Source organism: Mustela putorius, unplaced genomic scaffold, assembly GCF_011764305.1.
Source record: "Mustela putorius furo isolate JIRA1106 unplaced genomic scaffold, ASM1176430v1.1 tig00000196_pilon_pilon_pilon, whole genome shotgun sequence".
Lineage (NCBI taxonomy): Eukaryota > Metazoa > Chordata > Mammalia > Carnivora > Mustelidae > Mustela > Mustela putorius.
In genome coordinates this window covers 13,168,332-13,178,813 of record NW_025421310.1, presented here as the reverse complement: position 1 = coordinate 13,178,813, position 10,482 = coordinate 13,168,332, and the positions used below count along the sequence as shown (strand labels likewise).

Genomic DNA, 10,482 nt, shown 5'->3' with positions numbered 1-10,482 from the left:
AGAGTGCTGGGCCCCGGGGGCGGGTGGGAATGGCTGGGGGTCTTGTGGGAGGTAGAGAGGGAGGGGAGACATGTGGTGGGACGCAGGAACGCAGTTTGAGCTGCTCCTTTATTGGAGGGTCGGTGGTGGGGTTTCTGGGTGTGGAGGAGGTAGACAGGGTCTCACTCGTGGTAGTGTGGCCAAGTCTGGATGATCTCATAGAGTTGGTCACCTGGAGAGAGTGTCCGCTGCACATCCCGGTGTCCTTTGACCTCATATCTGGGACTCAGCTTTCCCTGAGCCACACCACAAGCCAGAAGACTCTGGGCCGCCCTGAGGGCCCGGGGTGGAGGTGACCGCTCTGGGGGAGACAGAAGCAGGAGTTAGGCTGGGGCTTCCTTGAGGGGCAGAGGTAGTGTGGGGCAGTGGTTCCAATTGTGCACCCTGCCCCACCAGCACCCAGAACGGGGTCTGCCAGTCCTCTAGTAGGAACTTAATCCTGCTGTGCCTCAGTTTCCTCATTGGCAAAAGGAGGGAATGATGGCATGTGCCCATGGGGCTGTGGGACAAGAAAATGAGTTTTTTTATGTAAAGCCCTCACAACAGTGCCTGGTACAGGTTAAACCCTCAGCAAGTATCAAGATGAGAGCTTATCCTCCCTCCTCTGCCCCCAGACCTCTGGGTCCTCCCCATGACGGTGGCTGTGTCTCAGGTTCATATTCTATGAGCCACAGACTGGCCGAAGAACTTTTATACAGATTAACTCGTCCTGGCCCAGACCATGCAGTTGCAAAGAAACGGTCATTCTCTGAAGGAATTGGTGAGGCTTGGAGAAGCCGACTCCCTTCCCGAGGTCACAGAGCTTGGAGGTGGCAGAACTTCCCAAGGACCACAAAGCATGCGGCACCATCCCCCAGATCCCAGGCCGGCCCACCGTGCCAGCAGCTGGACACTCACCCATATAGTTCCCCATGAAGGAGATGCCAATGGAGATAGGGTTCCAGATCTTGCCTGTGTGGTCGCCCTTGGTGTCCCAGCCCCGGCCTTCATACACAAGCCCATCTTCGCCAATCAGGAAGCTGTGTGGGTGGGGGGGGGTGGACTTGATGAGTAAGGGAGGGCCTCCTCCCCTCTTCCTCCCCTGCCCCATGCTACTCACACATAATTCCCCTCAACACCTCCCTCTTCTCCTGAAATCCAATGCCTCTTGCCCCTGCCACATCCTAGGCACGGCACTACATTCTCACAGCCACCCGTGAGCCAATACTGCCCCCATTCTGCAGGTGGAGAATCAGAGAGGTAGGGACATCTGCCTGCAATCACACAACCAGAGAGAGGAGTCTGGATTCTCATCCGGGTCCCTGAGACTCCCACCCAGGTGATTCCTTGCTTCCTCCAGCCCCCCAGGAGGATTTGTTGAACTCTTGATTTGCTGAGTCCTCTTATGCAGTCCTCTGAGGCAGGTACACTGTCAACCCCAAGGTCATTCCCCGTAGACCCCTCCCTCTCAGAACTCTCCTCCAAGAAGCTCTTCTCCCCTTGGCTCAGCCTGCTTCCTGCTCTCTGTTTCCTGCTGGAGTACACTGAGTGACAGGATCTGAGACTCAGGATTGGCATCAAAACCAGATACAGACCCTGGAGTCCTGGCATCTGGCTCTTGGAAGTTTCCAGTCCTGGCATCAGATCCTCAAGACTCATCTGACACATCTTGATGGAGCGAGTCTGATTTTGGCACATTGGGATTAGCTAGAAGATCAGCATTTTGGAGTTGCGAGATCACTGCCTCCAACCTCTAGCTCTCACAGTCACCAATGATGGAAAGAACATTGGACGTTCAGAATCTTTGGGTCCTGAGCCTCCCATGCAGGAAGCCAGGTGCAGAAGAATCTGGCTCCAGAGAGACTAGAAATTCCAGGGTGATGATGGCCCCCAGGACTGGGCTGCTTTTGGCCTTGTCACAGTCTCAGCACGTGGCATGGGCAATTGGGACTCCCTGTGTGTTTGTGAAATGTAAGCGTCTAGTTTAAACCTCCAGCACCACCACCAGCTGGGTCGAGTGAGGAGCCCTTTTTCTCAGTAAAGACACTGAGACCCAAAAAATGTAGAGTGACAAGAAGAGAGATCCAGAATGTTGGGATCAGACTCTAAATCCTAAAATCTGAGAAACAGACTTTGGTCTGCTTTTCTGTGAGGCGATTTAGGCCAGAGGCTGGGGAGCCAAGCTTTCAATAACTCATGGAAACTTAGGATCGGAGCCCCTGAGTCTTGGAGACAAATCCTGGAAGATGGAGCCTTGGGATTGTAAAAGCTTGAGCCAAGTTGCTGGGGATACCCTCATCGGCTAGAATTCCAGTGATGTCAGGTTTCCCCAGCCCCATTGGAAGCCAGGAACCTGGATTTCCAGACCGTGACTGCTGCTTACCAAGGTCTGAGAACCTGTAGGGTTCAAAGTTATTCGCCGCAGTGCGGGGAGGGGGGGCAGGGGGAGCACGGGCCCCAGACGGAGATCTTACCGTCTCTTTCTGCAGTCACCCACCTGCAGTCTGTTCTCCCCACAGCCGCCAGAGGGAGCTCTTACACCCAGCGAGCTCACGCCCCTCCCATGGCTCCAGTCTTTCTTAGGGTGGTCCACAAGGCGCTGCCCACCCGGTCTTCCCCGTTCGTTTCATGTCATTCCTCCCAGCTCCCTCCAGCCACTCTGACCTCTGTCCTCCAGGCATGACCCTCTCACTTGTCCTCTTAGCCTTTACCTCTGCTGCACCTTGCAGCTTACCACTCTTCCCGCCGCCCCCCATCCCAGAGCCACCTCAGTCTCCCCCCACAACTCCCGTCCTGCCTTATTGCTTCCATCACCGGCTGAATTTATCTGGTTGCCTTTGCTTGTTTCCCACTTTTTCCTCCCTTTTGGTCTTTAAATCCCATTGGGCCAGATTCGCACTGGTCATGTGTCCCCTGTCCCAGCACCTGGGCAGGGCCTGGCACATAGTAAGTGCCTAAGGGCAAGAGCCCATGAACTTGGGGGTTCCTACTGCATGCCAGGTGGTGTCCTAAGGGCTTTGCACGTATGTATTGGCTGATTTAGTGACCCGGTGGGGGCCACAAGCTGACTTTGCAGAGGAGGGAGAGCAAACGAAAATGGGGAAAGCGTTGGTGACACCCCCACCCCCACCCCCCGTCCCTCTCGCTGTCCCCTGTCCTCTGGGCTGAACCAGCCTGCTTATCTGCCTCCCAGCAGAGGCGGCAGACTTTATGAAATGACTGCAGTGTAGAGGACAGTTTCTTTTGTGTTGGCAAAGGCTTTCCCTCCCACGGGGGCGAGCAGAGCATGGACTTCAGCCCTTTCTGCTCTTAGCACCTGTGTGCCGTGCGCACAGTCTTGTGTGCCCGCCCTGGGGAGAAAGCAAGCCCACCCGTCAGCCAGGGGGAGTCTAGAACGGCTGGCCAGGGCAGGTCCCTCGGGCTTGCACCCCTTTCCCTCCATCCGCCCTGGTTCGGGCCTGTGCCCCCGCTCCGCACTCACTTGTAGCCCACGTCACACCAGTTCAGCATCCCTGTGTGGTAGTTGTGCACATTCTGGACCTGGTTCAGGCACAAGGCTGGGCTGTCACAGGGGCTGCCGGCCGTGTGCGACACCACCACGTAGCGTGCCGGCAGTTTCAACTTATCCACGCACTTGGATGCCGGGGCCTTCCACTCTCTCCGGGGCACTATGGGGCAGCAGGAGCAAGGGAGGTCTTCTCCAGGCACCCCGAGCCCGAGGCCGAAGAGAGCCAGGAGGGCCCAGGTGAGCAGCGCACAGGGGGCGGACATAGCAGGTGAGGCACGCAGGCACGGCTAGGAGCTCGAGGCTGGCCCGGGCCACCTTTATCTGCTGGGGCCGGGCAGCGGGGAGGGCCTTGCTTCACACCCAGGCGGAACAGGAACAGGCGGGTCTCTCTACACCCCAGATTCTGCTACCTTCTCTGGCCACAACAGGATATTTTGTGGTGAGGTGGGGGAAGTGGGGGAGCCTGTGGCAAAGCCAAGGGGCCTGTCTCCTGGCTGAGAGTCAGCGTGGGGAGGGGTGCACAGGCCTCTGGTCACCTCGCCCTGTGGTTTCTGGAAGAGCAAGGGCCTGGCACCCTGCCCAGCTTTGTTTCCCTTCCCAGTGGGGGCCTTGAATAACTCACCAGGAACATTAACACAGGAGATGGAGGCCTGTGTGCCTTTGTCTTCCTCCTGGAGGGTCCTGGGTAACAAAGGCTCCCTCCCCCCCTTTTTAAATTAAGGTGCAATTAACATACAAGTTTATATAAGTTTCAGGTATACAACATAGTGATTGGACAGTTCTGTACTTTACTCAGTGCTCCTGGTGATAAGTGTGGCCCCTATCTGTCCCCAAACTATGCAATGACAATCTTGTTGACCACATTCCCTAAGCTGTACTTTTACCCCTGTGACTTACTTTATAACTAGAAGTTTTATCTCTTAATCCCTCTTGTCTGTTTCACCCACATCCCACCCCTCCCAACCTTCTCTTGCCCATTTAATCTCTGTATTTAAGAATCAAAAGCTCCCATTTTATTTTATTTTAATATTTTATTTATTTATTTAACGGAGATCACAAATAGGCAGAGAGGCAGGTGGGGCAAGAGGGGAGCAGGTGGGAAGCAGGCTCCCTGAGAGCCTGATGTGGGGCTCGATCCCAGGACCCTAGCAAAGGCAGAGGCTTTGGGATCAAGCCCCGCACTGGGCTCTCTGCTCAGCAGGGACCCTGCTTCCCCCTCTCTCCCTCTGCCTGCCTCTCTGCCTACTTGTGATCTCTGTCAAATAAATAAATAAAGCCTTAAAAAAAAAACACCAAAATCAAATCACGCACATCACTTTGCTTTTTGTGACCTCCTATCCCATGTCCCTCTCTCTAGTTGAACACAGCTAATTCTAATGGAATCTTTGTAATAGTCTCATAGTATTTCATGGTATAGGCTTGCCATTTGGAGAGGATCATTGCTTTTTTTTTTTTTTTTTAAAGCTTTGCTGTTCTTCATTCCACAACCTCCCCCACGCACAAAATATCAGACATACATACTGATAACTGATAAAATATAAGCTTTCTAGGTCAAAGACTCTACATATTTAATAGTTATTACCCAATGGTTTTCCCCCGGAGGCTGTTAACAATTCCTATTTCTACCAGTACCGTATTGGAACCCCCTTGTATCCCAGAGGTGGATGTTATCAATTATTAAATTTATGAGTGTAAAGCAATAGAGATCTCTTTTTAACTTGAAATGGCATTTTTATGACCACTCAGGACATTTTGTTCCCTGTGTTTTCTGCCTGCTGGGAATCCTCTTCTGTCGATTGGCTGCCATGTCTGATTGGCTGCCATGTCCGTTGTCCATTTTTGAAATACATTGGAAATACATTGAAATACTGGAGGCACCTGGTTGGCTCAGTCAGTAGAACACACACCTCTAGATCTCAGAGTTGTGAGTTCAAGCCCCACGTTGAGTACAGAGATGCCTTAAGGAAAAAAATCTTAAAAAAATAAAATAAATTGGGTTGTTCGTCTTTTTGTTATCAATTTGCAAATTGAAGGAAAGAATCCCATAACTGGGATTGTTGAGTCATTGGGTGTGTACGTTTTGTGTCTGTGGTCTTTTTGAAAACATCAAGGAGGGCGCCTGGGTGGCTCAGTGGGTTAGGCCGCTGCCTTCGGCTCAGGTCATGATCTCAGAGTCCTGGGATCGAGTCCCGCATCGGGCTCTCTGCTCAGCGGAGAGCCCGCTTCCCTCTCTCTCTCTGCCTGCCTCTCCATCTACTTGTGATTTCTCTCTGTCAAATAAATAAATAAAATCATAAAGAAAACATCAAGGAATAACATACATATAGAAAATTGTACTTTTTAAATATGGTTATTAGAATTAATAGAGTGAAGAACTATGTTAATTTCACGCCATGTATACACCATGTACCCAGCACCCACATCAGGAAATAGAGCTACATTAAAATTTTTTTCAAAGAATTTATTTATTTATTTGACAGACAGAGATCACAAGTAGGCAGAGAAGCTGCAGAGAGAGGGGGAAACAGGCTCCCTGCTGAGCAGAGAGCCTGATGTGGGACTTGATCCCAGGACCCTGGGATCATGACCTGAGCCGAAGGCAGAGGCTTTAACCCACTGAGCCACCCAGGTGCCCCTACATTAAAATTTTTAATAAATATTGCCAAATATCATCCTAAAAAAGTTTTCGTATTTCTTTTCCCCAGTAATGGGATCCGCTTTAAAATGCTTTACCAATCCAAGGAATGGTGTCATTACTGTTTTATTTGCACTTCTTCAAGGATCAGAGAGGTGGTTATCTATGGCTATTTGCATCCATTTTCTGCAAACTGTCTGTTCATATCTTTAAGTCTCTCAGTTTTGCTGTTGGGTCGTTGTATATGGAGAGTATTGACACTGCCAAATGTGCTGTAAACATTTTCCTCTAGTTTATTAAAAAGAAAAGTCTGTTTCTTTCTTTTACGGATGCTGTGTTTCCTGCTCTGCCTTAAGAATACCTTAACACACCAAGACTGTAAAACTTTTTCTGTTTAAAAAAATATTGTTATCTGTGTTTCTACTTTTAGACTTTTACCTTGGCAAGAATTTGCAATTGTATACAGTGTGAGGTAGGGGGTTAATTTTGTCTCCAAATGGCTAGCCATTTGGCCTGGCGCTGTATTAAATAGTTAGACCTTATTTTAAATTTCAGTCCTGCCACATCTTAGCTGGATTGCCTTGGGCAATTAGACAGCATTTGACATAGTCGACCACATCCCTTTTGAAACATTCCCTTTCCTCAGCCTCTGTGGCACAAGACTGTCTTGATTTTCCTTCTGCTTCTCTAGCTGGTCTTTTTCTCTCCCTTTTTGACTTCGTCTTCCTTCTTTGACCATCTTACTATACTTGTTCTACTGGAGGATTTCATCCATGCGATGACTTCAGCTGCCCCTGAAATGCAGCTGACTTCCAGACTTTATATGTCCAGCCTGGAGCTTTCAGATGACGTCTGCATCTGTATATCCACCTGCCTACTTGACATCACTAATTGGATGTCCCACGGGGAACTCAAATGCAAGGTTCCCAGAATGGTTTAGGATGTGCTCCTCCGTAATCAGCCCTCTTCCAAGAGTCCCCATCTAAAGGAATGCTGTGATGGTCTTCCAGTTACAAAAGCCATGCATGAGCTTACCATCCTTGACCAACCTCTACTCTGTCTCCTCTTGTTTCCAGCACCCCCCCGCCCAGAACAACAGCCCGTACATAGCACGTGCTCAATAAATCCTGAATGACTGATAAATATCCAGTCACCCCCAAGTCATGTTGCTGTTATCTCCTAAATGTCCTATGAATTAGGCTGGCTACTGCCCCCTCCCCATCTTGGTCCAGTCACCATAGTCTTGCCCCTGGATTTTGCTCCCACCTCCTCGGTGACTTCCCAGCATGCACCTTGGCTCCCGTGAGACCACAGCTCAGATCTGATCAGGTCACTCTCAAAAGTGAGTCGCAGTTTTCTGTGGCTTCTCATGACCCTTAGGATGAGTCCCAAGCACCTCACCATGATCTGACATCAGCCTAACCTTGCTTGGCTCACTCCCGAGACATCAAGCTTCCCTGCCCTTCTTGCTGCCTTTAAGGATACTTTGATACCCTGTCCCCAGGGGACTTTCTTCACCCTGTGTACAAGTTTTAAATAGAGGAACCTTAAAAAATTTGGGAACTTTGTACCTTACCTTTAAGATGACAAAACAGTCAGCTTGCCTTTTGTAACAAGACAGGGATATTTACACATCAGACTGCTTGCCGGTACTATGAACAGGTGGTGTGAAGTCTTCCCTTGTTAGAATTCTATTTATTCTGTCTCTTGTCAGCCTAAAATTGAGACATACCCTTGTGAGCATTTACAAGAGCTTCAGTGGGCAATTTTATTACCTTTAATCCTGACACTGTATTACTGATGCATTTTTCTAAATAGGGAATTAGATCTACTCCCTGTATGTTTTAGGAAGTTGGATTTTTTCACTATTTAATTCATCAACTGCTTTTCTTTGATCTCATTATAATTAAGTCAGCCATTATAAAAACTCCTCAGATTCTCTTGCAGTTAGCAAAAAACACTGGTTTTCTTTGTCATCTCAACAATGAGAGAAAGTCAAACTAAATGCCGATTGTAGCAAAAACAAAGTTAAAACACAATGCAGAATCTTCTTTTTTTTCCTTGACATTCCCAAGCCCCCCTCACTTGTCCCATCCTGTCACTCTTCTTTCCGTGTCACCTGAGGAGGTGACGAATTCCCCCAGTTGTTTTCCCCACATCATTTCCTTTCCTTCGTGTTTATCACAAGCATAGTTATTAACTTACCTGGGCAATTTTTTGATGAATTTCTGTCTCTCGTATACAGTGGGGTCTATAAGTAGCCCAGACCTACAGTAGTCCAGAGCTACTGATAGTTTTGCTGGGTCAGCAGGCAAACATGGACTGTCCCAGACAACTGAGGACATGTCATCACCCGACTTAAAGATAAGGAAGGGGCTATCATTTTCCCCTTTTTGCATACTATTATATCCCCAGTTCCTTGCATACAGCTGGTGGCAGATACATGGGAAGATCACATTCGAAGCTACCCTCCGTTTCTCCATCTGTGAATGTGTTTAAGGACAGTTTTGCCCTCAGAGAGCTGTTGTAAGCATCAAGACTGCCCCTCAGATGAATGTTCCTGGGCAAGAGTACAGATAGAGGCCCAGGGCGCCTAGGTGGCTCAGTGGGTTAAGCTCTGCCTTTGGCTCAGGTCATGGTCTCAGGGTCCTGGGTTCCGGGGTCCTGGGATCGAGCCCTGCCTTGGTTTCCATGCTCAGCAGAGTCTGCTCCTCCCTCTCTCTGCCCTTCCCCTGACTTGTATTCTTTTAAAAAAGTACAGATAGATGTCTACATACCCTATTGCTAAATATTGAAAAGTTATACATCAAGCAGACAGCTGCTAGGCAAAATACGGTCTTGCCTCTTTGCAAAAACACCTTCAGAAACACAACATAGAAAGCTGTGTGCAAAGCAACAGTCCACACCAAGCGTGACTGTGCACTTTCAAAATGGATTTTTTTCTCCTGCCAGAGACCATGGTTCACTCGGGCCATTGGAGGGAAGGAGGGGAGGAGGGGGAATGGGACACCTTCTTGCACATTTGTTGAATCTCTCAGTCAGTTGACTTTAAGTCATGCGATTAATACCTTTTTTTGTTGTTGTTTCTCTTTTTTAAAAAAGATTTATTTATTTTTATTTAAAAATATTTTATTTGGGGCACCTGGGTGGCTCAGTGGGTTAAGACTCTGCCTTCGGCTCAGGTCATGGTCTCAGGGTCCTGGGATTGAGCCCCACATTGGGCTCTCTGCTCACCTGGAGCCTGCCCGCCACCACCCCCAGCTCTCTGCCTAGTTGTGATCTCTGTTGAGTAAATAAAAATTTTTTATTTATTTACTTATTTGCCAGAGAGAGAGGGAGAGAGAAAGCAAGCATAGGAGAGAGAGCAAGAGAGCACGAGAGTACAAGCAGGGGGAAGGGCAGGTGGAGGGAGAAGCAGGCTCCTTGCTCTACCTATTGCAGGTCCTGGGAACTCAATGGTAAATAAAACAGGAGTCCCAGGGTGCCTGGGTGGCTCAGTTGGTTGAGTGTCTGTCTTTTGCTGGGGTCGTGATCCCATGGTCCTGGGATGAAGCCCTGCGTCAGCTTCCCCGCTGGGCAGGAAGCCTGCTTCTCCCTCTGCCTCTGCCTGCCGCTCCCCCACTCCCCCTCTCTCTGTCAAATGAATAAATAAAATCTTAAAAACAAAAAACAAAAAACAAAACCAAACCAAAACAACAACAAAATCAGGCGTCCCATGGGGCGCCTGGGTGGCTCAGTGGGTTAAAGCCTCTGCCTTCAGCTTGGTCATGACCCAAGGTCCTAGGATCAAGCCCCCCATCTGGCTCTCTGCTCAGCGGGGAGCCTGCTTCCTCCCTTTCTCTCTGCCTGCCTCTCTGCCTACTTGTGATCTCTGTCTGTCAAATAAATAAATAAAATCTTTTAAAAAAAACACAAAAACAAGGTGTCCCTTTACTCACTTTCTAGTAGGGAAGACACACAGAAACAAAGAAACTCCTAACTATTTAAAATAACTCCAGATATACTATATTTCACATGGGTGGCGCAGCTAGCATTAGGCCTGGCAGGTAGCAGGCCCCCAAAGAACATCATCATCAACTCTGACCTTGAGCTTGGTTTTGGCGAAGGGGAAAAGCATCCTTCTCCTCTGTTCCCTTCTTCCACCGCCAGAGGGCGCGCCGTCCTCAGCTGTCCCTGCCCTCCCTGGCGCGCTTTTCCTCAATCTCAATAGTAAGGAGACAGCCTCAGCCTGTCAAGGGTACTGTTCTGTGATTTTCTTGGGGGTCTGTGTGTCCCTGAGAGTGGTTTGCTCCTAATAAGAGCTATGGCAACCATGCCATGA

At 49.3% G+C, this 10,482-nt stretch overlaps 1 protein-coding gene across 1 annotated transcript; it reads right to left on the bottom strand.

Moving 5' to 3' along the window:
* Positions 1–90: 90 nt before the first annotated feature.
* PGLYRP1 (peptidoglycan recognition protein 1) lies at positions 91–3,863 on the bottom strand. Its single transcript, XM_004767548.3, has 3 exons — positions 3,500–3,863; positions 937–1,058; positions 91–340 (listed from the first exon to the last, which is right to left on the bottom strand). The coding sequence occupies exons 1-3, from the start codon at positions 3,787–3,789 to the stop codon at positions 162–164; spliced, it is 591 nt and encodes a 196-aa protein (XP_004767605.1). The 5' UTR covers positions 3,790–3,863; the 3' UTR covers positions 91–161.
* Between the last annotated feature and the right edge of the window lie 6,619 nt (positions 3,864–10,482).